This window comes from Oryctolagus cuniculus, chromosome 2 (assembly GCF_051225735.1).
Source record: "Oryctolagus cuniculus isolate XC-2025 breed Fujian yellow rabbit chromosome 2, ASM5122573v1, whole genome shotgun sequence".
NCBI lineage: Eukaryota > Metazoa > Chordata > Mammalia > Lagomorpha > Leporidae > Oryctolagus > Oryctolagus cuniculus.
Window position 1 is genome coordinate 162,399,519 of NC_142868.1, and position 26,943 is coordinate 162,426,461.

General features: G+C 39.2%; 1 protein-coding gene across 11 annotated transcripts in view; it reads left to right on the top strand.

Moving 5' to 3' along the window:
* SRBD1 (S1 RNA binding domain 1) overlaps nt 1-26,943 on the top strand; it is a 256,608-nt gene that overhangs the window by 141,678 nt on the left and 87,987 nt on the right. For all 11 annotated transcript variants that reach the window (XR_016230405.1, XR_016230404.1, XR_016230403.1 and 8 more), the window contains 2 exons: nt 7,693-7,784; nt 17,016-17,098. Coding sequence is in view for 6 of the 11 variants with exons in the window: in XM_008254454.5 (XP_008252676.3) it covers nt 7,693-7,784; nt 17,016-17,098 (175 nt within the window). In the remaining 5 variants the exon portion in view is untranslated. The remainder of the gene's footprint in view (nt 1-7,692; nt 7,785-17,015; nt 17,099-26,943) is intronic.

Genomic DNA, 26,943 nt, shown 5'->3' on the forward strand with positions numbered 1-26,943 from the left:
TCATATTTGTGACATAAAAGGCTTAAAAATGTCATATAAGAGTGCTAGGAAAGAACAGTAAATAAAGCTGACTTTTTCCTTTGAAAGAAAACCTTGTTTACAGTTTTCTGTGCCAGTTTCAGATTTATATCTGAGCAGAACTGCAGTTGAACAAGAATAAATAAACACTGATAATCTGTGACGATGTGAGTGAATACAAATTGAGTACATAGAAAGTGGGCAGTTTTGGAGTCAACTACAGGACCCAGGACAAGCACGCTTGCCTTCGGGATGAGGCAGGGCCAGAGCCAGCAGTGGGTTGTGGTATCATGTACTTAATTAAGTCAGTACATTTCAGGATGTTGCCCAGAAAACATTTGATTTGCAGCATCAGACCAGCATTCTCCCTGCCTTCTCAGTTTTTGTACCTTGTTGGTAGTGAGCATGGAGTGTTTGTAGCCCTGCTGCAAACAACCAGTCTTCCTACTTGGTGTTTATCTTCTCCATCCTACTTTTCCTGTCCAGAATTGACCTCGCGCAGGCACAGGGAACCCTCTTTTCTGCCAAAGGGCCATGTGGATATTTATAGCATCATTTGCAAGCCATACAAAATTGTCAAAAGTTAGCCTACTATAGATGTATTGAATTTCAGGTCCTGCCTGTAGTTGCCTTTGCAGGGCCAGGCCAGATGATTACGCGGGCTTTGTGCAGCACCCGGGCCAGATGTTCCCTGTCCCTGGTACTAATAGAATACCACTACTCGTGCACCAAGTTTTGGGCTTGGTCCTCTGGCTATTTTTTCCTTGAGTTCCCTTAGTGCTATCTTGCTTCCTGTTGGTCTCAGATATAGGTGGGGAAAAAAGAAATAAATGAGTGATTTCAAAGGAGGAAAGCAGAAGAAGATGAAGGAAGAGAGTTTAATAAAAGACATGATGACTGTGGAAGCTGGTGGAGAATTTCTGCTTGTGCCTTTCTTTGACAGAAATTGCTTCCACTTCAGTAGCGGGACTTAACCTACAAATAGGGGACAAGATCTCCATCTTCTTTGTCCTTGAGTTTGTTGATTTGCTTTTCCCTGTGATGGCATTTGAAGATTCTGTTGAGTTTTTCACCTGTCCTTGAATGGCCCATTGACAGCCTTGAAAGTAATTTTGGTGTAGTGCTTGGACCCATTGTGGCACATTGTAACAGCTTGGCATCATTGTGGTATAAACCTGTGTTGCTAAATGAGTCAGGTTCCCAGATTGATTGCTATTGTTTTGTTCCTGACACAACAGGATAGGTAGTTGATGCTTTTGAACCCCAAAGTCCAATTACAATTCTACTTGGTAGTTGTTAATTTGAATCTGCCCCTTTTAGGTTGTTTGTTTGTGGCTGACAGGTGTTCTATTCATCCACTGTGGTATGGGGCATCCAGTGTGGTGCAGGGCACTAAAGGAAAAACAACCAAGGGGTCTTGAAATCCTGCTCTGTGGATCCAATAAGATAGGATGTCTGTCTGGGAGTACATGCAGCTCCTCTGGTTGGTAGACTCTCTACATCCACTTTTCTAAAAAACTTAGTTGAAGAATTGCTTCCAATAATCTTCCACCAGATGGCGGTAGTGTCACATAACCAAAAGCAAACCCTTTGGTATGTTTGGAATAAAGTGGTTGTGTCTTTTCTCTTTCTCTTTTTCTGCTTCGCCATATTTGGCCCTAAGTGTGTGTGTTGTCTAATGTACTCACTTTCCTGGCATACTGTGGCATCATTTCACAGTTTTCACATTGGGGAGAGTGAGCTGATAGTGCCTCGGTGATCATGCAGAATTACTTGGGAGGTGGTTTCAGGAAGGCACAGTAAAACTTACAGATACATAATTTGTACTTTCTTGTTTGATTTTCATTATGCATTTGCTTCTTATCCAGCCTACAAGTAAAAATTGGGATATTAATCTTGGCTTTTCTAATTAACTACCTTTTAAAAAATGTTATCATTGACACTACAATTATGTCATTATTTGAGATCTTTTGGAAGCCATGTTCAGAGGTTGTTATTAGCAAATTATATGTTTACTCAGTTTTAAATTCAAAATAGCTTTAACAGAAGGTTTGGTAGAATTTAAGACTATGTTGGCTATTGTCTATCAGATTTCCAGATGAATTAATAATTATGCTTTAGTTTTAAACTTTTTGTGACTACAAATAAATACTACATGATTATTGTTGGAAATTTTAAAGAAACAAGTTGTATTAACATAGTACATAAAATTCATTTTTTTCTTTTTGTCCATGCATATATTTTAAAATATCACAGTTGGTCTCATAATTTTATTACCAATTTTTTTTTCACTAAATAGTTTATCATGAGTATTTTACATGAGGTCAAAATGTCTTACAGTAATAATTTTTAGTGACCTGTAATGAACACTTTTGGCGATAGGCACTTTGGTTTCAGTTTCTTCTGGCCGCAGCTGTGCTATCATGAATGGTGCAATTTAATATTTTGTGTGTTTTAAAATTTACTTCATATAAGTTGTTAAAATATCTGGTTGAGAGAGAATGTACATTTTTGTGACTTTTGGTCTTATTTTCAAGTAACCATCCAAGACTTCTGCTACTCAGATGTCTTCACTGGTGTGTGACTTTACTTGTTTCCCTGTATCCTCTTCACCACCAGATTACCTTCGGTTTTAAAATGACTTGATATTGCTCATTTGAGACTCCCTGAAATGACAATTTATCATTAAGTAAAGGAATTTAAAACAGCTTTGGTATTTTCTTAGAAATAACTGCATCTTTTCAGCATTAAATTTTTGATCCCCTTCTGTAGATGGTGGTTTGGGTTTTGACCTTGCTCCCCACACCTACAATACAGATAGCTCTCCTTTCCTATTTCAGAGCAGATCATCTCACATGCAAAGCAAAGAAGCAGGATTTATGCTGGTTAATGTTTTTAGCCCTTTTTATTGTTGAGCAGCATAGCCTGAGTCATGTACGGTCTCTCAATATGAATGCTTTGCAGTTTGAAAAGCAGAAAGAATGCATTTTAGATGAAGTGTTTTTAAAAATTAGTGAAGTGAGCTAAGCATTTAGCATAGTTGCTATTTTTAGTATACTGTTCTGGGTAGGCAGAAGGAAGAAAGAAGAGAAAGGTGCTAGATATTGGTAGGACTTAAAGAATTCTAGTATACTTTGGTAAAAAAATGAAAAACTCATCAGGGGCAGGCACTTGGACACCAGCATACTATGTCAGAGTGACTATGGGCCCCAGTCACGCTCTGGATTCAAGCTTCCTGATAATAGTGATAGCTCAAGTAGGTGAGTCCCTGCCACCAACATGGGAAACCTGGATTGGGTTCCTGGCTCCTGGCTTCAATGTGGGCCTAACATTTGCCATTGCAGGTATTTGGGAAGTGAACTAGCAAGTGGGAGTCTCTCTCTCCCTCTCCCTCTCCCTCTCCCTCTCCCTCTCCCTCTCCCTCTCCCTCTCCCTCTCCCTCTCCCTCTCCCTCTCCCTCTCCCTCTCCCTCTCCCTCTCCCTCTCTCTCTCTCTGTGTTTTCCCCCAACCCCCGTCTCTCTTTACCTTGCAGATAAATAAATAAATAAATAAAAGTTAAAGTTTCTGTTAAAAAAAACTTTTTAAATAAAAACATACTAGTCTGTATTTGTTTAGGAAAAATACCCTGATTTTTGGTATCTTAATAACTGTTTTCACTGAGGTGGATTACCTTTTAATTAAATTCTCCTATGAACATAAGGAAGTATGTAGCTTGTTTTAAAATCAGAAAAAAAGAAGAAAAGAAAAACCAGGTAAAGCTCGTGTGGCTGTGGGAGATGAGGAGAGAGAAGGCAATTCCTGCCAGGGCCGTTGCCCTCGTAAATGAACGTGGAAGCCGGCAGCCCTCAGCTCTAAGCCAGAAAAACAGCAAGCAAGCCAGTGTTCTCGTGAAAAGAATCCCACCCTCCCATATTAATTCGATCAAAACAAAACAAAACAAACCATTCCCTTACTGTCAGAATAGTCACTGTAAGAAAAGTACTTGCAAACCTGGGTTTAAAAGGCTCATCGACATACAACCTGTCACGGTGAAAGAGCCTCGTAACCTGGGGAGATATCCATTCTGTAATGTAAACATGTATTGTTTCAAAAGAAAACAAATTATGCTGATTAATGGTCAGTTTTATGTAACATCATTGTATTTTACTAGAGATAATAAAATTTAACATCTTTAACTTATGGGATTCTTCTCCCAAATCTTTAAATGACCAGGAAAGTGAATGCATCTGTAGTGTAGGCGTTGTACTTGTGATTTGGATTATGATGTGTGATATGTTTTCTCAAAACCAAAAAAACCTAAATATATCTTCATTAAGTAAAAATCTTAAAAATTGCTGATTTAATTTTAGAGAATTAGCATGTTAGCATGTATATCTGGTAAAAGGTAAGTCAAGATGGTATCTAAGATATACTTTCTTATATTTAAAGCTGGAGATGCCATATGTATCTATTTAGGTGTTTGTCTAAACTATAGGCATTTGAAGGGCATTCAGAATACTATAATAAACTAAAACATTAGTTCAGTTACAACTGTGTCTCTTAAAATCCTCCCAAATAAATCCTGCTCAGAATCATGTCTGTCTTGTGGAAAAATACTTAAAATAATCCAGTTACTAAGACTTTGAGCTGAATTTGTTTTTACCAGAGAGAAATTTGTTTTCTGAAATATAATACTTATTCAGTAATTAGCTATATGAATTCTATATAAAGTTCATTTCTGCTTTCTTCAAACTATGTTGGAGATTATTAGAATAATTTCCCAATTGTGTATTGGAAACTTCCCATTGAACAGAAATTGCTTTACAAAATTAGCATGTTTTCTGCTGTCTATACTTGAACTCTAAACAGGGATTGAAAAAAAAAAAGAAAAAGAGGAGGGGGCATAATAGCTTTTGTTCTTAGCAACTCCTCCTGGAAAAAATCATCACCACTCTCAGTTTGATTTGTTTCATTTAATTCTTGCCACATATACTTCTTAGGTCCTTACATGTTTTATATTGAAGTAATCAGTGTTAAGGTTTTTCTGTTCATTTAGATTATTTAAGCTTTCTGATCTGTGCTTAGTACTGAACTGTTTATTGGAGCCATACTATTCAATAACTAAAGCATATGAAATTTACTGCGTTTTGTATTGATTTAATATTAATGTTAATCTAAAATCTTTGGGTGCAATGTGTCACATCTGTTTTGTATTCTTCTGTTTAAAAGAAGTGGCAGTACGGTATTTGGAGGAATATTTATTATCTGAGTGTTTTTCTTTGCAACAGTTCCTCTCAGTCTATTGAGAATTATAACCTCCAAGAGACAGTGAATCACCCAGCAGATTCTCAGGTACTCAACAGCTAAAGACCATAGTTAATTAGAATTTTTATTTCTCATTTAAATTCCCTTTGCTTAAAGAGTTGTAACTGTGGAGCCTTCTGGAAATGATAGAAAATAAATTTCCAGTGAGCTTTAAAACAAACATTTTCTGTGAAGAATAGGTCCACCTTCTGCACTACGCAGATGCTTTGGTTTTTCAGAAAAGACTTTTTTAGATTGTGATTTGACCGTTGTGTTGCAAATGGAATTTTCCATGACTGGTGATTGAATATTCATATCCTGTGGTAGCGTTTCTTAACCTTTTTTGGGGTCATGGATTTCTTTAAGTAATCAATGAAAGTTATAACTCTCTTTCCCAGGGGGGAAAATGCATCAACACAAACATTTTGCATGTAGTTTTAATCAATCCTGCCTCTCCCTGCTCAGGAGTCCAAGGGCTCGGGGTTAGGAACTACTGCCATAATGGAACTGAAAGATCTTCTAGTATGTGAACTTTAGCACCATATTATTATTATTTTTTAGCATCATGTTATTATGATACACTGAATTTCTTCAAGCATTATTTAATATTACATTTCCTCCTTGATCATTGTATAGTGGAAGATACCTATAATCTAAATCTTATTTTGTAGAAAAAGTACAATTATCTTTTAATTTTAAAATTTGTCTCTGAAACTATAGAACATATTTGACCTTTATGTGCTTTAGGTCCTACCTTGGATTCTTAAGAAAACAAAACTCACTTCAACTTTGAATGAGAGGTGCAGACAATGGAGAGAAATATGAGTTCTTATGGATGTGTTGTTTAAGAAAGTAATTCTTCTTTAGAAAAAAATTTTATTTGGCAGAAAAACCTAGGTTCTCATTTTAATGAGAGGTTGTGAAGCTATTTAGGAGTTACCTGGTTTTTTATGGGTAAAGAGGAATCTGTTAGGTTTACAGTTCAAATCCAGCTCAGTTGCTTACCCAGCTGTGTGACATTGGGCCCATTACTTAAGTATAAATTTGAACCTAGTCCTTTCAATGAGATAACATCCATAAAGTGCTTGGTTTTGTGCTTTGAATATAATAGATATTCAGTCATCTCTTAAAGTATCATGAGGATGGTGTTGATGAGAAACAAGATGAGTAGTTTTGCTTTTCAAATGTAATGTTCCCTTTTTTTTTTTTTTTCATAAAATTTAAGATAGATCTTAGTGGCAAACAGATGAGTCTTCACATTCTCCAGAATACTTTTCTCAAATCTTAATGGTTTATAATTGTAATCAGATTTCAATATAGAGTTCTCTAAAGATGGGGATGGAAAGTAATTTTTCCACTGTTTATTTCTCAGTATTCAATTGTTTTAATGGTACAAGACATTAAAAGTTATTCATTGAATTTGCCTCATGTAATTGAAGTATTGGAGCAGAAAAAGGGAGAGATTGTTAAAAGTGGGTTAAAAAGTAAACATGAACTGCTTCTGCTTTTGATTTTTGACACCCAAACGGTCACATGGTACAGAGCCATGCGTGTTCTGTATACTTAAGGTAGATGATGGTTTTTTTTGCATATTAAAAAGAACTATAATTTGTTAATGTTTGATAAATTATACAAACGTCCACCAACATAAAAATATCAGCTGTAATAGGATGTTCCCATTGCGGATTATCAAGTATTTGGAATCAAAGAAGAAAGGAAGATTTACATGATGCTTTGGTTATGTTAATGAGGTAATGAAGTAGTTCTGCATCTACCTGAATTGAAAGGCTTCAAGTTCATTGGAAAGAGGTGGGATGACTTCTTGTCTGATCCCTTTCTTTTCATGTTGTGGGTGTTAGTCATGCCCAGGTAATAATAATAGTTTATGGCAGTGTTTCATATGCATGTGTTCTGTTTGTCTGTATAAGCACATATCCATCCATACTTATGTCTGTATGCTTTCCAAGATACACTAGAAGGATTAATCCAGATAAGAATCATAAATGTCAGTAATGGATTATAAACACAGGAGAGGCTAAGTACAAGTATAGTCTGAAATTTTTTTGTTGGCATCTGGGAGAGTATTCTTTGTTTTCATCTAGAAACCGTCTTTTGTTACGAGTGATAGAGACAACTTTTGTTACCATTCAGATAAAACAACAGGTTGAATTCACCAGAGGTTTAAATTTGTGTGTTTCCTCTGTGAGGAAAACAAATGTTGCATAATTACTTTTTATTAATGAAATATTACATGTGGTAGATATCTTTGAGGTATGAAGAGGGCAACTTGCCTTGCTGTTTTTTTCTTTGGATAGCTAGTTTCATTCATTTATTTTCTTTGACCAGGCCAAAACTTGGGAAATGATATTCCCCCTTCTCTTTCTTCTCAGTATCGTGAGTGAAGCAGGAGCCTCCATCTACAGTGTCAGCCCTGAAGCAAACAAAGAGATGCCAGGGCTGGACCCTAATTTGAGAAGTGCAGGTAAGAAATGATGGGCCATCACAAAAGTATGTAACTTTGTATTCTGAACTTGCACATATGCTGAGCTAAATATTTTAAATATTCAACAATATTTAAAAGGTAAACAGCGTATTAGAAAGAAAGTGCTTGATTGCACTAATAACTGCAACTATAGAAAAGAAGAGGAAGAATACTATCCTGTTGTTAAAGAACACTGTAAGTATTCTAGAGTATAGTGAAAAATTAACCAGAAAGGTCTTTAGTAAAAATAAGTACAAGAGAGTTTAATAATAGATAATGAAGTACTTTAAGATCTTTTATTGGATTCATTTTATCTTTCTTTTATTATAGAATATTTATTATCAGTCTTCTGTTGTTAAGAAGTAATATATTAACATACAAATATCTGTAGTTTGTAAATGTATGAACATACACAGGCTTTCAAGTTATTGCTAAATATTTGTTAAGTGACTAGGTTTGCCTATTTGCTAAGAGGTTGTCATTTGATAGTGTATTGCTTAAAACAGCCTGCTTTCATTTTGACTGCCTTCAGTTGCTTTGATTTCTGTGCTGTGGGATAGTTAAAATCTTATGTGTGAAGAAATTGGGATACTTTGATACCTCTAGTGAAAGAAATTACTATCATAAGCAAAATATTACATCTGTCCTGAGCATTTTTCCTTGTAGTAGGTGGCCATTTAGACCCCTTTGTTAGGACTGGGCCTTTAGTTTCTTTTCCTCATGTAGTCTTATCAGCTTTCTTGGCTGTTCTTGAAATCTGTTCCTGGAGATACGGATTTGAAACTTTTTCTTTACTCAGAAGCAGAAAGCTTCTTTCAGCATCCAAAAGAGCTTGTAGTTTCTCTTCAGCTGTTAGTTCTGTAACACACTCCCTGTCGTCCTCTCACATCCCAGCTCAGACTCTGGCTGCTCCTCTGAAGCTCTTCCCTCGCTTCCAGGAGGTCTCTACCACCCCACCAAGTGCTCTTTGGTGCTTGCATTGTAATAGTATAGTAATGATATGGGGAGTAGAAACAATAATCATCATGGGGATTGCTACTACTAATCTTTTTTAAGCACTTAGTATATGTGAAACATTGTGATAAATACATTTCCAGGATATTTTTAATTTTACCCTTACAATTGCCATATGAGATATTTACAGATGGAAACTAAATTTTTTTTTAGTTCTTTTTTTTTTAAACTTTTATTTAATGAATATAAATTTCCAAAGTGCGACTTATGGATTACAATGGCTTCCCCCCATACCGTCCTTCCCACCCACAACCCTCCCCTTTCCCACTCCCTCTCCCCTTCCATTCACATCAAGATTCATTTTCGATTATCTTAATATACAGAAGATCAGCTTAGTATACATTAAGTATGGATTTCAACAGTTTGCTCCCACACAGAAAAATAAAGTGAAAAATAATAGATGATTTTTTTTTAAATGATGATGAAATCAGAGCAGACCTATTGTCATGTTTAATCCCAGTGAGAGTCAAGTTGGGAATTGATAATTTCTTTTTTTTTTTTTTACAGAGGATCAGTTTAGTATGCATTAAGTAAGGATTTCAACAGTTTGCACCCCCATAGAAACACAAAGTGAAATATATTGTTTGAGTACTCGTTATAGCATTAAATCTCAATGTACAGCACATTAAGGATAGAGATCCTACATGAGGAGCAAGTGCACAGTGACTCCTGTTGTTGACTTTACCAATTGACACTCCTGTCTATGGCATCAGTAATCTCCCTATGCTCCAGTCATGAGTTTCCAAGGCTATGGAAGCCCTCTGAGTTCTCCGACTCTTATCTTGTTTAGACAAGGTCATAGTCAAAGTGGAGGTTCTCTCCTCTCTTCAGAGAAAGGTACCTCCTTCTTTGATGACCTGTTCTTTCCACTGGGATCTCACTCACAGAGATCTTTTGCCAGAGTGTCTTGGCTTTCCATGTCTGAAATACTCTCATGAGCTTTTCAGCCAGCTCCGAATGCCTTTAGGGCTGATTCTGAGGCCAGAGTGCTGGCAGATGTCCTAAATAGCAGATGGAAACTAATTCTTAAAGAGAACACACATGTACATATTTGTGTATCTAAATATTTTAATGAAGTGATACTTTATTAAAGATTCATTTTATTTATTTGAATGACAGAGTCACAGAGAGAGGTAGAGAGAGAGAGAGAGGTCTTCCATCTGATGGTTCACTCCCCAGATGGCCACAATAGCTGGAGCAGCACCAGTCTGAATCCAGGAGCCAGGAGCTTCTTCCGGGTCTCCCACCTGGGTACAGGGTCCCAAGCACTTGGGTCATCTTCTACTGCTTTCCCAGGCCACAGCAGAGAGCTGGACTGGAAGAGGAGCAGCCGGGACTCGAACTGGTGCCCATATAGGATGCTGGCACTTCAGGCCAGGGCCTTAACCTGCTATGGTACAGCACCGGCCCTTCAGACTTCCCAAGTTGGTACTAAAAGAGTGTGTTCTCTGCAGGAATTTGGTTGAGACAGTGGTTGAGATACCCTCATTCCATATGGGTCCCACCCAGCTCCACTTCTGAATCTACTTCCTGTATTGCACACTTTAGGAGACAACAGATGATGACTCAAGTACTTGGGTCCCAGCCACCCCAGTGGAGGACCTGCATTGAGTTCTGGCCTCCTAGCTTTGACCTAGCCTAGCCCGAGCTGTTGTGGGCATTTGGGGAGGGAACCAGTGGTTGGAAAAATCTTTCTTTGTCTCTCTTAGTCTATTTTCTACAATGCGATCTTGGGATTCATCTTTCTCAAGCTGTCTAGGTACCTTATTACTCATTGGATTTCAAGCTTCAGATTTTGTTGTTATCTTCTCTCTCATTCTTTTTGCCCCGGTGGACTTACAACGTTACTTCTATCTTAAGGGATTTCAGAAGGGAGGGAAAAAATAAAAGGTATACTTAATCTTCTATTTTAAATCAGAAATCCATAATAAATTCTTGAATATTATCCATCTGCTACTGATTGATCTATCCAGTTTAAATGACATGGATTATGGTTCAGGAAATGACATCAAGTACCTTTGGAGGTATTTTGAGAAGATTGCACGTGGGTTTAAAATGAGAGGATTGATTGAAAGTCTGTTTAGAAAGTAAAAAAAGAAAGAAAAACAAGTCAAATATAGACTTATGACCTAGCATATACACACACACACATACACACACACACATGGATTGCTAGATCATACACATACTCAAGGATTGCTAGATCATAATTCTATATTTGACCTGCTTCTTTTTTATATATGCCAAAGAATTGGAAAACAGGAATTCAGACTAAATCTTCTATACAAATGCTCATAGTAGTACTGTTCACAGTAGCCAAAACCTGGAAACAACACATATGTCCATCAGGAGATGAATGAATAAGCAATATGTGATATATCCATATAATAGAATATTAGTTATAGAATGGGTGAAGTACTGTTACATACTACAACGTGGATGAACCTTGAAAACTTTACACTAAGTGAACAAAGCCAGTGACAAAAGACTATATAGGACATGATAGCATTTATGTGAAATGTACGGAATAGCCCAATCTGTAGAAGCAGAAAGTCAATTGGTGATTGCCAGGACTCTGGGGAGAGACATGACTGGAGAGTGACTGCTTAGTGGAACATGCTTGCAGGTTGTCTTTTGGCACAGCGTAAATGTTTTGAACTTGATAGATACGATGGCAGAGCATTGTAAGTAGACTAAGTAGCACTGATCTCTACACTTTAAAATGGTTATATTATGTGAATTTCCCTGCAGTAAAATAACAACACCAACAGTAATTTAGACTTCTTCCACACAGCTGCATAACTGTACTTTTGCTCCTTTGCAGAAGACTGCAGATTTGCTCTCTGGTGAGGGTTAAACAGTGGAAGAGGCGGCATACGAGAGCCAGTGGGGATACCTGCTGACAAAAAGGGCATTCATGAAATACTTCCTGTTGTGGAGACCTTGCAGGAGAATGACCCTTCTGAGCAGATGAGAAGATTCTGACCAACACAAGTGGCAATCCCTAAAGAAACTGAGCTCGGGGCTGGCACCGTGGCTCACTTGGTTAATCCTCTGCCTGCAGCACCGGCGTCCCATGTGGGCGCTGGGTTCTAGTCCTGGTTGCTCCTCTTCCAGTCCAGCTCTCTACTGTGGCCCAGGAGGGCAGTGGAGGATGGCCCAAATGCTTGGGCCCTGCACCCTCATGGGAGACCAGGAGGAAGCACTTGGCTCCTGTCTTTGGATCGGTGCAGTGCTGGCCATTTGACAGGCAGAGTGGACAGTGAGAGAGACAGGGAGAAAGGTCTTCCTTTACCGTTGATTCTCCCCCCAGTGGCCGCTCCAGTGCGCTGTGGCCGGCGCACCGCGCTGATCCGATGGCAGGAGCCAGGTGCTTCTCCTGGTTTTCCATGCGGGTGCAGGGCCCAAGCACTTGGGCCATCCTCCACTGCACTCCCAGGCCATAACAGAGAGCTGGACTGGAAGAGGAGCAACTGGGACAGAATCCAGCACCCCAACTGGGATGAGAACCTGGTTTTCCGGCGCCACAGGCGGAGGATTAGCCTATCGAGCCACGGCGCCGGCCCCACAGACTTTTAAAAGTCTCCTATTTATATCTTCTCTCTCTCTCTTGGCTGAATCGAATCACTAAAATACAGTGGTAAATAATATCAGTGATACAATGAATTGTGGGTGTCATATGTGGGAATAATAGTATTTGGCATACATTTGGACATCATGCATTTTGAAAATATGTAATAGCTGTATTCAGATATAATTTGTATAACATATAATTTGCCCTTTTAACATGAAGAAGTCCATGTTTTTTAGTATAGTCTGAATTGTACAACCATCACCACATCCAATTTTAGAAACCGGTCATCACCTCAAAAAGAAAACTTTGGGCGCCAGCATTGTGGTATATTGGGTAAAGTTGCTGCCTGCAATGCTGGCATCCCATGTGGGTGCCAGTTTGAGTCTTGGCTTCTCCACTTCCAGTCCAGCTCCCTGTTAATGTGCTTGGGAAAGCAATAGAATATGGCCCAAGTTGCTTGGGCCGCTGCACCCACGTGCGAGATGCAGAAGTTGTTCCTGGCTCCTGGCTTCTGTCTGGCCCAAGTCTGGCCATTGCGGCCATTTGGGGAGTGAACCAGCAGATGATGATTCCCTCTCCCCCTCCTGCTCCCCTTCCCCCTCCCTCTCTTCTTCCTCTCCCTCTCTTTAACTCTGCCTTTCAAATAAATAAATCTTAAAAAAAAAAAAAAAGAAAATCATGCCAATTAGCAGTCAGTTCCATTCTGAACCCTGTTCTGGGTATTTCAAATGAATGGATTCATATCATAAAATTTGTGACTGACTTCTTGCACTAAATACAATGTTTTCAAAGTTCACCTATGCTGTAGCATGTGTTAGGACTTCATTTCTTTTTATTGCCAAATAATACTCTATTATATGGGTATGCAACACTTTATTTATCAGTTGATGGCTGTTAGGGTTGTTTTTATTTTTTATGCCATATGCATGATGCTGTGAACATTCATATATAAGATTTTATATGGACATATGCTTACATTTCTCTTGTGTGTTTATCCAGAAGTCAAAATTAAAGTGCACTTGGTAACTTTGTTTACAGTTTCCACAGATTTTTTTCACCATTCATTCTCTGCCTCTTTCACTGTTTCTTCCTTTTCTTCTCTGTCTCCAAATGTAGATGTTCCCCATATCCTCAGGCTTCAGCTCTTACTCTCTTAATTCTCTTTATCAGCAATCCATTAGACTTCCCTCTTCCTGAGCCATTTCTCTCTCTCTCATTTCTGAGAAGCTGCTGTCAGCCTGGCCATTCTTGACCCAGAGCTCTCCATCATCACTGTCTATTCCATGCTTCTTCTTTAGTGATGCTGCCAGCACCATCTTCTTCCTGAAGCCTGAACATGTAACTTTAGGATTCTACCCCAAAAGTTGTTCATTTATCTCTCCCCTTGCCTCCTGTGCCTTCCACGCTAGGCTTTTTACGCTATGAACATCTAACAGAAGAGTCATGATTCTAGAGACGTTAGAGCCCCTCTCAAGGTTGTTTACTGGGGACACTATTACTACTCCAGAGACTCAGAATTTACAGTACAATTGTTATTGTTAGCTTAGAATTAACACATGTGCCACTTAGAAATCTTCATTTCCACTCCACTGTTTGGTTGCACTTAATAATATAAGGTAAAAGGTAATAGTTCACTAGCAGTGAACTATTTTAAAGGGAGCCAGGTAAAAAATAGTTTAAAATTTTTCTGTATATGCTAAATATGAGTATCCAAACTCACCAAATTATACAGCTTCTAAACTGTTTCTAAGTTTAGATTTTCAAAATGTGTGTTTTCTGTACGGGTCGATTTCAGGATTTACTCACTATTGACATATTTTTTATTGAATTTCTAATACTGCTTTCCTACACAGTAAATGTTCTGATTCTTTTTTGGAGCAGGTTGGGGCAGGTGAGAAGAGGTATCTTCATTCACTGGTTCATACTGCAAATGCCCTCAGCAGCAAGGGCAAGACCAATTCAAAGCCAGGATCCTGGAACTCCGTCTGGGTCTCCCACATGGGTGACAGACACCCAAATACTTAGGCTATCACCTGTTTCCTCCCAGGTTGTGCATTAGCAGGGGCTGGAATTGGAAGTGGAGCCAGAACTTGAGCCCAGGGATTCCAGTATGGGATGCAGGCATCCTAAATGTTTTCTTAACTGCTGGGCCATACACCCCTCCATGATGCCTGAATTGTTAGTTTAGTTTACTACTGTGGTTTTTAACTCTGAAAATACTTTGGCAGTGTTTAAATTGTTTGAAAATCATAATTTGTTAATTTAAAGGCAAGTATAAAGAATATTTGCATTAGAGAAATTCAAGCACATTGCTGACACTTTTTTCAATTCATAATTATACACTAATACTGGTTATCAGAGGAAAATGTTTCACCTATAACCTGAGATCTTGTACTAATTAACCTGTCGTGATTTTTGATAAAAAAGGTGTATCTGAAAGCCTTAAAATTGTCAGTCTCTTCTCTGCAAGAGATAAACAGATTGTCTGACACCAACTTATTGTTCTTCAAGCTTGCTTGGCAGGCTGCCACTATCATTATATGTTAGACATAATAATAAAGGATATGGGGGCCGGAGCTGTGGCAAGCAGGTAAAGCCGCCGCCTGCAGTGCCGGCATCCCATATGGGCGCCAGCTCAAGTCCTGGCTGCTCTGCTTCCTCTCCAGCTCTCTGCTATGGCCTTGGAAAGCAGTAGAAAATGTCCCAGGTGCTTGGGCCCCTGCACTCGTGTGGGAAACCCAGAAGTTCTTGGCTCCTGGCTTCGGATTGGCACAACTCTGGCCATTGTGGCCAATTGATGAGTGAACCAGTGAATGGAAAACCTTTCTCTCTCTCTCTCTCTCTCTCTCTCTCTCTCTCTCTCTGCCTCCCTTCTCTATATAACTCTTTCAAATAAATAAATAAATCTTTAAAAAATAATAAAGGAATGAGAAAGACATGAATGTTCATGCAGTGTTCACAGTGAATCTTATCTCTGGTGAGAGAGGTGGCAAAGATCAGTGATCCAATCATCCCGTCCAAAAGGTGGCTTCTGTTGCTGCCTTAAACATTTAACAGAGTTTCCCAACCTATGTGAGTAGGTGACACTGATTAGATTCCTTTTGTTTACAAAATGGATGCTGTTCATATGTAAGGACTCAATGTAAGTTATTTCAAGGTGGGGAGAACTACCATCAGACATTTCTGTAAGTCATAATGAAGATCTTTTTTCTAACTAAATCTAACTTGCAAACTAAATTAGATATGAAATTATAGTAATATTTGGTTAAAGGGGCCAGTGCCATGGCACAGTAGGTTAATCCTCCGCCTGCAGCACCGGCATCCCATATGGGCACCAGGTTCTAGTCCCGGTTGTTCCTCTTCCAATCCAGCTCTCTGCTGTGGCCTGGGAAAGCAGTAGAAGATGGCCCAGGTCCTTGGGCCCCTGAACCCACATGGGAGACCTGGAGGAAGCTTCTGGCTCCTGGATTCAGGTCAGCATAGCTCCAGCTGTTGCAGCCGTTTGAGGGGTGAACCAACGGTAGAAATATCTCTCCATCTCTCCCTCTCACTGTCTTAACTCTACCTCTCAAATAAATAACTTTTTAAAAAATCTTTAAAAAATATTTGGTTAAAAAATTGATGTTAGTAATTTGTGGCCAAGTAAAATTGTGCACATATAAAGGAGTGTTCGGAGTTAATCCTGAAATCTCTTGAATATGGATTGTGATGGTCAAGAAAGGGATGCGATTGGAGTCATATGAGCATTAAGAGGCAACAAGTGAGACTCGACAGCCCCTCCCAGTACCATCTTGCGATGTGTGCTTACTGACCAGCTGACCTCAGTCTCCAGCTATATTGTGATTCCATCAGTTATTCATTATTAGTGGGATGTAGCCTCAGTAAGCATATTTGATTATAAATTTATTTTTTTAAAGATTTACTTATTTATTTGAAAGAGTTACACAGAGAGAGGAGAGGCAGAAAAAGAGAGATGTCTTCTATCCAGTGGTTCACAACCCATTGGCTGCAATGACCAGAGCTGTGCTGATCCGAAGCCAGGAGCTAGGAGCTTCTTCCGGGTCTCCCACGTGGGTGCAGGGGCCCAAGGACCTGGGCCATCTTCTACTGCTTTCCCAGGCCGTAGCAGGGAGCTGGATCAGAAGCAGAGCAGCCAGGTCTCGAACCGGTTCCATGTGGGATGCCAGCTCTTCAGGCCAAGGCGTTAACCCACTGTGCCACAGCACCGGCCCCTGATTATAAATTTAAATCATTTATAATAATGCAGGCTTATTTTAGTAGAGCAAAGTTCTGCGTGCTTTTTAAAGTAGAGCCTACACTATAATGCTCTATGTAAAGAATGAACAGATAATTGTATAAATATAGGGACTGGTTGTTTCATTCATTTTTCTAAATCTAAACCCTATTTGTGCTCAGGAATTTTAAGGAGTTCGAATCATATAATTAATCCTGAAATTTTGCAGTCTCTTTTTGTGTGGGGAAGAAAAAGCAACTTTGAAACTTAAATTGTCAGACTTTTGGGGAGATGAAATGGAGAGGAGGGACAGGATTAAGTACTTACATTTTAAGAATCTAATGTAAGCAATTATGTGAGTCCTGCATTTCACATTAAGTCATACTTGTTTTCTGATTCTGTTTTTCAGTTTCCATAGCAAGGCGTGTACAAGATCCATTAGCTGAGCTAGTGAAAATTGAGCCGAAGCACATTGGAGTTGGAATGTATCAGGTAAAGCAATGTGGATCATTTAATTTATGAAATCCATCAATAATACAAAGAGGACTACTCAAACCTGGCGTAGTAATTAAGTGTCACTGAGAATAGATTCTCATGTTCAAAGGTTACACAGTTTGTGGTAAGGTAGTTAGTTCTAAGTTATTAGGGAAGGAGAGACTTTTTTTTTATTCCCCTCTGGTGTAGGAATTTTGACCAGGGCTTAAAACTGAGTGTAATCAGATTTAAAAACTATTAAAACATTAGGTCAAACTAGTAACTTAATTTGAAACATCTCTTCTTTTAATGTTATTATAAAACTGGAGAGGATATGGAACAAAGGGGACATGCTATCTGTTTTTATAAACAAGTATGAACAGTTAATCTTTGCTGATCTTTCAGGAAGAACCTTTGGTAGCTACTCTCTCTTATGTTTTCTTGTATTTTCCATCCCTATTTGATTATTGTAGTTAATTTTTGGTCATTGCCCAGTATAGCTTAAACCCATCCAATGGTTGTCTTGTGTTGTAGTAGCAATAGTAATAATAGTGGTACTTTTTACTTTTGTTACTGTATTTTAAATTCTTCAGGTTATATATGCTCTTTGGGTAGTTGAGGATAGCCCTAAATCAAGGTAAAATGAATCCATGGAGATAGTAGAAGGGAATGTGGGGCTTAAGTTGTCTCCAGAACGTTTGCATCAAATTTTTTTCTGCTTTGATGAATGTCCTTCTTAAATCTGCAATAGAGTATGATTCGCTTTTTAATTTTCATGGGATTTGGGTAAAGGGTACTCTGCTACTCTTTTTCTAAAGAAATATATTAGATCATGGAATGTAACTCCTAGAAATAGAAGAGATCTTAGAAATCTTGACAATCCTATTCTCTTATTTGACAGAAAAAGAGGCTGTGTTCTACAGTAGGTATGATTCTTACCCAGGATCACACAGTGGCAAAAATTGGACTAAGCTGTCAAATATGGAGACTCAACTGGAAATAGTCCCATTTTAATTGGGCAAGAGACATTCAGACCTTTAGCTGGACTTGTTTATTTGGGGAAGATGGTTGCTAAAAGGAATGATCTAGCTACAAGTAAATAGAAAAGCCTGAGATTTGAAGAGTATAACTATAGAGGTTTTATGATACAGGCATTGTAGTAAGGAGCATCTCAGCAAGGCAGTGGGATAAAGAAAAGATTTCGTAGTAATAGCACCCAGGCAAACCCATAAGCTGTTGGCATCAACAAGGACTCTAAGTAAATAGCAGAGACTCAGCCTCTAGATTCAGATTCACAGTAAAAAACTTTTGTAAAAAAGTTGGGATTCATTCTAATAGCAGTGAGAAGTAATGGAAGAGAAAGCAAGGGAGACAAGAAGCAGTTGGGCCAATTAGGAGGGTATTACACTAGCCTGGGTGAGAGGTGGTGGTTCCTTGGGCAAAGTTAATGCCAGTAAAGATGGAAAGAAATGAAGTCTATTTTGTAGGGATTACTTGGTGCTAAGTGAAGGAATGAGAATTGTGAAGAATTTGCCACAAGGGTTCTGATGTATGGATAATGCCTAAGTAGGGTGGATTTGATGTAGTAAGATCATTAATTCAGTTTGGGATATGTTAAGTTTGAGATACTTATAAATAATGCAAATGAAGAGCCAAATAGGAGTTTGCTATTCAAGTCTGAGATGAAGAGAAATAACCATATTAATGTTGGAGGACATACTGCTTAGCAGATAATGAAACTGAGAAAGTGATTAAGATAGTAGACTGAGCCCTTGATAATCTTTAAGTACACTACCCAAACAACAGCATAGCCACAAACTCAAATTCTATGAGATTACAGAAAAGGTATACATGTATGTTTATGCCTAAATAGACGCATATGTATTATTACTACATCGGAAATATCCTTTGAAAACGAGAATGGGTCCCATTAGTGGATGGAAATCTCAGGAATTCCTGAAGGATAATAAATATAAGCAGTCACACCCACAGAAAAGTAAAAATCTGGTAGAGCTAAAACTTAACAACATGTACAGATCAATAGTGTTTAAGTGGATGCAGTTTTAGGTAAGTCAAACCAGAGTTACATTCTAGTAATGGGAAGGGGCCCTGTAGTATCACATAAGAAGATGCATGGAAACCTGCTAGATCCACTCTAACCCCTTCCTTAATAGACCCTGATTTCAGGCCACAGCACTGATTCTAACATTGCCCAACAAAACTTAGAAATACATCAAGAGGCTTTTAATCGTCAGGACTCACGGGGCCTCCTCCTGAGAAGATAAACTCCCAACATACACATGACATGTAGCAGGATGTCCCATATTTCCCACATTTTCTTTATTTTATTTTATTTTTTTAACCTTTATTTAATAAATGTAATTTCCAAAGTACAACTTTTGAATTTTAGTGGCTTTTCCCCCCATAACCTCCCTCCTATCCACAACCATCCCATCTCCCACTCCCTTTCCCATCCCATTCTTGATCATGATTCATTTTCAATTATCTTTATATACAGAAGATCAACTTAGTTTATACTAAATAAAGATTCCAGCAGACTGCACCCACAAAGACACACAAAGTATAGAGTACTGTTTGGGTAGTAGTTTTACCATTATCGCATAGTACAACACTTTAAAGACAGAGGTCCTACATGGGGAGCAGGTGCACAGTGACTCCCGTTGTTAATTTAACAATTGACACTCTTGTTTATAGTGTCAGTAATCACCCAAGGCTCTTGTCATGAGCTGCCAAGGCTATGGAAGCCTCTTGAGTTCACCAACTCCAATCTTATTTAGACAAGGCCATATTCAAAGTGGAAGTTCTCTTCTCCCTTCAGAGAAAGGTATTGCCTTCTTTGATAGCCTGTTCTTTCTGCTTGGATCTCATTCACAGAGATCTTTAATTCAGGGTTTTGTTTTTTTTTTTTTTTCCCCACAGTGTCTTGCTTTTCCATGCCTGCGAAACTCTCATGGGCTTTTTAGCCATATCCGAATGCCTTAAGGGCTGATTCTGAGGCCAGAGTGCTGTTTAGGGTATTTGCCATTCTATGAGTCTGCTGTGTATCCCACTTCCCATGTAGGATCATTCTCCCCTTTTTAATTCTATCAATTATTTGCAGACACTAGTCTTATTTATGTAATCGCTTTGACACTTAAACCTTTTTGATAAATTATGCACTTAAACTGATCACTTTAACAAGTAAGATGGCATTGGTACATGACACCTTGATGGGATTGAATTGGAATCCCCTGGCACATTTCTAGCTCTACCATTAGGGGTAAGTCTGAGTGAGCATGTGCCAAACTGTACATCTCTTCCCTTTCTTATTCCCAATCTTATATTTAACAGGGATCACTTTTCAGTTAAATTTAAATGACTAAGAATAATTGTGTGTTAATTAAAGAGTTTGACCAATGGTATTAAGTAAAACAAAACAATACTAAGAGGAATAAAATAGTAAGTTATTCCTCAACAGTCAGGACAAGGGCTGATCAAGACATTGTTTCTCATAGTATCCATTTCACTTCTTCTTCTTCTTTTTTTTTTTTTTTTTTTTTTTTTTTTTTTTTTTTTTTTTTTTTTTTTTTGACAGGCAGAGTGGACAAAGAGAGAGAGACAGGGAGAAAGGTCTTCCTTTTGCCTTTGGTTCACCCTCCAATGGCCGCCGCAGCCAAACGCTGCGGCCGGCGCATCGCGCTGATCTGAAGCCGGAGCCAGGTGCTTCTCCTGGTCTCCCATGCGGGTGCAGGGCCCAAGGACTTGGGCCATCCTCCACTGCACTCCCCCATTTCACTTTTACAGGTCCCCTTTTAGGTGCTCAGTTAGTTGTCACCAATCAGGGAGAACATAGGATATTTGTCCCTGTGGAACTGGCTTATTTCACTCAGCATGATGTTTTCCAGATTCCTCCATTTTGTTGCAAATGACTGGATTTTTTTTTACTGCTGTATAGTATTCTGTAGAGTACATATCCCATAATTTCTTTATCCAGTCTTCTATTGATGAGCATTTAGGTTGATTCCATGTCTTAGCTATTGTGAACTGAGCTGCAATAAACATTAAGGTGCAGACGGCTCTTTCATTTGCCGATTTAATTTCCTATGGGTAAATTCCAAGGAGTGGGATGGCTGGGTTGAATGGTAGGGCTATATTCAGGTTTCTGAGCAATCTCCAGACTGACTTCCATAGTGGCTTTACCAGTTAGCATTCCTACCAACAGTGGGTTAGTGTCCCTTTTTCCCCACATCCTCGCCAGCATCTGTTGTTAGTTGATTTCTGTATGTAAGCCATTCTAACCGGGGTGAGATAAAAGCTCATTGTGGTTTTCATTTCATTTCCCTGATTGCTAGTGATCCTTAACATTGTTTCATGTGTCCAGTGGCCATTTGGATTTCCTCTTTTGAAAAATGTCTATTGAGGTCCTTGGCCCATCTCTTAAGTGGGTTGTTTGTTTTGTTGTTGTAGAGTTTCTTGATCTCTTTGTAGATTCTGGTTATTAATCCTTCATCGGTTGCATAATTTGCAAATATTTTTTCCCATTCTGTCGGTTGCTTCTTCACTCGCCTGTTTCTTTTGCAGTACAGAAACTTCTGAATTTGATGTAATCTCAATAGTTAATTTTGGCTTTGACTGCCTGTGCCTCTGGGGTCTTTTCCAAGAAGTTTTCCTGTGCCTATATCTTGCAGAGTTTCCCCAATGTTCTCTAATAATTTGATGGTGTCAAGTCGTAGATTTAGATCTTTATCCATGTTGGGTGGATTTTTGTATAAGGTATAAGGTAGGGGTCTTGCTTTATGCTTCTGCATGTGGAAATCCAGTTTTCCCAGCACCATTTGTTGAATAGACTGTCCTTGCTCCAGGAATTGGTTTTAGATCCTTGATCAAATATAAGTTGGCTGTAGATGTTTGGATTGATTTCTGGTGTTTCAATTCTGTTCCATTGGTCTATCCATCTGTTTCTGTACCAGTACCATGCTGTTTTGAGAAGATAAACTCCCAACATACACATGACATGTAGCAGGATGTCCCATATTTCCCACATTTTCACTGAAGGCAAAAACAAAAACAGCAGGGATTCTCAAATGACCATATTACTAAGAATCATTTAAGATTTGAAGAAAACCTATGCCAAAAAAAAAACAAAACGGAGGCACCAAACTTAATGAACAAAAACAATACACATTGAAATAATGAATACACAACATATTCTGACATCAATAAAATTAATATTCACAGAGAGAGGAAAGATTATTGTGTTTATAAAACAAACATAGGTGGGAGGAGTTTAATCAGTTATATTAGAATTTTAAAATATTGTCAAGAGACATTGAAGGAAAAGTCACAATATGGATGACTTCTCTAAAGTTTCAACAGCCATTAAATAGAAAATTCAAATTGAGAAAATGGAGGGCAGTTACAATCTCTCAGATAATAGAAGGAAAATTCTCCAAACTGAAGATAGAGAAGTCTTTTGAAAACTTTTTTAAAGATTTATTTTATCAAAAGATAGAGTTACAGAGAGAGAGGGAGAGAGAGATCTTCCATCTTCCACCCCAGATGGCTGTATCTTCTGAGTGTGGGCTAGGCAGGAGCCAGGAGCCAGGAGCTACATCCTGTTCTCCTAGGTGGGTAGCAGGGGCCCAAGGACTTGCTTTCCCAGGCACATCAGCAGGGATCAAAAGTGGAGCAGCCTGGACTTGAACAAGTGCCCATATGGGATGTCAGTGCTGCAGGCAGTGGTTTAACTTGCTTTGCCATGGTACAGCTCGGTGCCACAGCACCAACCCCTTGAAAACTCTTAATGAGTGCTGAATAAAAGAATAATAGAAAGGCCTACACTGAAAAAATCTTCCTATGAAATTTCAGAATACCAGTAATAAGGAGAAATTGACTAAAGGTGAACAGAGAGCAAAAATAGTTTTATCTACAAAGGAAAGAGATTGACATCAGTGATATTGATAAAACTACACATAAATGATAGAAATGCAATAGTTTTGAAGTTGTAAGAAAAACATTTTTGAACTCATAACTTTGAAACCATAATTCTGTAATCAGGCAAGCCATCAATTTGAAAGGAAAATACAAACCTTTTTGAACCTGCAGTGATTCACCTTCTATGATTGTTATAGACTTTCTTTGAAAGAATTTATGGAAGTACTCCAGTCTGAAAAGGAATGGGTGTGTCCAAAGAAGGGAAAGACATAGAAAACAGTGATAACCATTATTATACATGTAATGTGGGGCTGACACTGTGGCTTAGTGGGTAAAGCTTCCGCCTGCAATGGCAGCATCCCATATGGATGCTGGTTTGAGTCCCAACTGCTCCACTTCTGATCCAGCTCTATGCTAAGGCCTGGGAAGGCAGTGGAAGATGGCCCAAGTCCTTGGGCCCCTGCACCCACATGGGAGACCTGGAAGAAGCTCCTGGTTCCTGGCTTTGCATCAGCCCAGCTCCGGCTGTTGCAGTCATTTGGGGAGTGAACCAGCAAATGAAAGACACACTCTCTCTGCCTCTCTGTAACTCTGCCTTTCAAATAAATAAATTAATCTTCAAAAAATATATATATAATGCGCATGTGCATATACACAGTGAGATGTTATCCTTGAGTCTCATAGATTTTTTAAAAATCTAAACGTTAGTCTTTAAATATCATTTTAAAAATATTTATTTTAAGCCGGTGCCGCGGCTCACTAGGCTAATCCTCTGCCTTGCAGCGCCGGCACACCGGGTTCTAGTCCCAGTCGGGGTGCCAGATTCTTTCCCGGTTGCCCCCTCTTCCAGGCCAGCTCTCTGCTGTGGCCAGGGAGTGCAGTGGAGGATGGCCCAGGTACTTGGGCCCTGCACACCATGGGAGACCAGAATAAGTACCTGGCTCCTGCCATTGCATCAGCGCGGTGCACCGGCCGTGGCGGCCATTGGAGGGTGAACCAACGGCAAAGGAAGACCTTTCTCTCTGTCTCTCTCTCACTGTCCACTCTGCCTGTCAAAAAAAAAAAATTTATTTTATAGATTTGGAAAGCCACACAGAAAGATCTCCTATCCACTGGTTCGTTCCCAAATAGCCCATTAAAACCAGTTCTGGGCTGAAGCCAGGAGCTAGGAACTCAATCTCAGTCTCCTGCATGGGTGACAGGGACCAGCTGCTTGCACCATTACCTGCTGCCTCCTAGGGTATGCATTACCAGGAAGCTGAGAATGGGTCTGAACCCAGGTAGTTCTGCATGAGATGGAAGAGTCTCAACAGCATATTAACTGCTGGGCCAAATGCCTTTCTTGGTCATGTTAATCTTTGTTATGTTGATCTTTGAATATAGAGTGAATATCCCTTATCTGAAATCTTGGGATCAGAAGTGCATTAGAGTTTTCCAGATTTTCTCGTACGTAATGAGGTATCCTGGGGCTGAGACCCAAATCTAAGCATAAAGTTCATTTTTATATGTACCTTATATATGTAGCCTGAATGTAATTTTGTATAATGTTTAAATAATACTGTGCATGAAACAAAGTATTGTAATGTGGAATTTTCCTCTTGTACCATATGTCTGTGCTCAAAAAGCTTCCAATTCTGAAGCATTTCAGATTTCCAGTTTTCAAATTAGCAGTGCTCCACCTGTGTTTGGATCAGATCAGATCAACATGGGAGGGTATATGAAAAAGAAGTGGTAAGGAATCAGATAGTGATTAATTCTAGAATTTGATTTTTAAAAATATCATCTGAAATATATGAAGAGGGGCCGGTGCTGTGGCGCAGCGATTAAAGCCCTGGCTTGCAGTGTCAGCATCCCATATGGGCGCCAATTTGTGTCCTGGCTGCTCCACTTTTGATCCAGCTCTCTGCTATGGCCTGGGAAAGCAGTGAAAGATGGCCCAAGTCCTTGGGCCCCTGCACCCTCGTGGGAGACCCGGAAGAAACTCCTGGCTCCCAGCTTCAGATCGACACAGGTCTGGCTGTTGCAGCCATCTGGGGAGTGAACCAGCGGATAGAAGAACTGTCTGCCTCTCCTTCTCTGTGTAACTCTGATTTTCAAATAAATAAACTCCTGGCTCCCAGCTTCAGATCGACACAGCTCTGGCCGTTTTAGCCATCTGGGGAGTGAACCAACGATGGAAGACCTCTTTCCCTCTCTCTCTGCCTCTCCTTTTCTGTGTAACTCTGACTTTCAAATAAATAAATAAATAAATCTTTAAAAAAAAAAAAAGAAAAAATATGAAGAACCACCACAATATTTAATATAAAATGTTATTATCATTCCAACCAAAGGCAAAGAAAAGACAGCAAGGAAGTTTAATAAATAAAAGTGATATAAGTAAACAGGACGAGTTAATAGGGAAAAGTGAACGTGTTAAATTCCTATATTAATGGAACCTTGGACTTCTATAAGTAAAATATAGCTCTAAGTTATCTGTGTATAATTGATACTTCTAAAGAAAATGAGCAACATTGATATTAAAAGTTTGGTAAAAATATTCCCCATGAGTGAAAAAAAATCATCTGCAGCAATGTTGGTGTCAGGCGAAATATAATTTGCAGCACAATTCATTAAATAAGTCAAAGCAGGATTATTTCATATTAATAAAAATAGTAGCCCAAGAAAATATATTTGCTCAGACACCCTATGTTATTTAACAGCATAACTTCAAGAAATATGGTGTAGAACAAATTTTTCTAAAAATTAGAGAATAAAACAAATTCACTTTCTTGTAAGCATTAATAGACCATGATGTATTTATACAGAAGAGCTTGAGATATAATCACATGCTCTGAAATTCATTTAAATGTACAAGTCAATGATTTTTAGTATATTCATATGTGAAAATTTTCATCACCTTATTAGCAGTCACTTCCTACCTCCCTTCCTTCCCCATCCTTAGGAAACCACTAAACTACTTGCCTCTGGACATTTCAAATACCTGGAATTATACAATATGTGGGCTTGTGTGATTGGCTTTTTTCCCTTCTTTCAAGGTTGGTCAGCATTGCAGCATGGATAAGTACTTCATTTTTTTTAAAGATTGATTTGATTTGATTTGAAAAGCAGAGTTACAGAAAGCAGAGGCAGAGAGAGAGAGAGAAAGAGAAAGAGGGGTCTTCTAGCTGCTGGTTCACTCCCCAGATGGCCACAATGGCTGGAGCTGCACCGATCCGAAGCCGGGAGCCAGGAGCCTCCTCTGCAGCTCCCATGCGAGTGCAGGGTCCCAAGCACTTGGGCCATCTTCCTCTGCTTTCCCAGGCCATAGCAGAGAGCTGGATCGGAAGTAAAGCAGCTGGGTCTCGAACTAGCGCCCATATGGGATGCTGGCACTACAGGCACTGGCCTTACCTGCTATGCCACAGTGCCAGCCCCAGTATTTCATTTTTTAAATGATCAGATAGTATTCCATTTTAAATATATAGACAGACATGCAAACATATATATTTTGTTTTGTTTTGTTTTGATAGGCAGAGTGGACAGTGAGAGAGAGAGACAGAGAGAAAGGTCTTCCTTTTGCCATTGGTTCACCCTCCAAATGCCACCGCAGCCAGCACGCTGCGGCCGGCGCACCATGCTGATCCGAAGGCAGGAGCCAGGTGCTTCTCCTGGTCTCCCATGGGGTGCAGGGCCCAAGCACTTGGGCCATCCTCCACTGCACTCCCAGGCCACAGCAGAGAGCTGGCCTGGAAGAGGAGCAACTGGGACAGAATCCGGCGCCCCGACCGGGACTAGAACCTGGTGTGCCGGCGCCGCAAGGCGGAGGATTAGCCTATTGAGCCGCGGCGCCGGCCTGCATACATATATATTTTATACATATATATATATATACACACACATCACATTTTGTTTTATTCATTCACCAGTTCAAAACATGTAGATTATTTCTA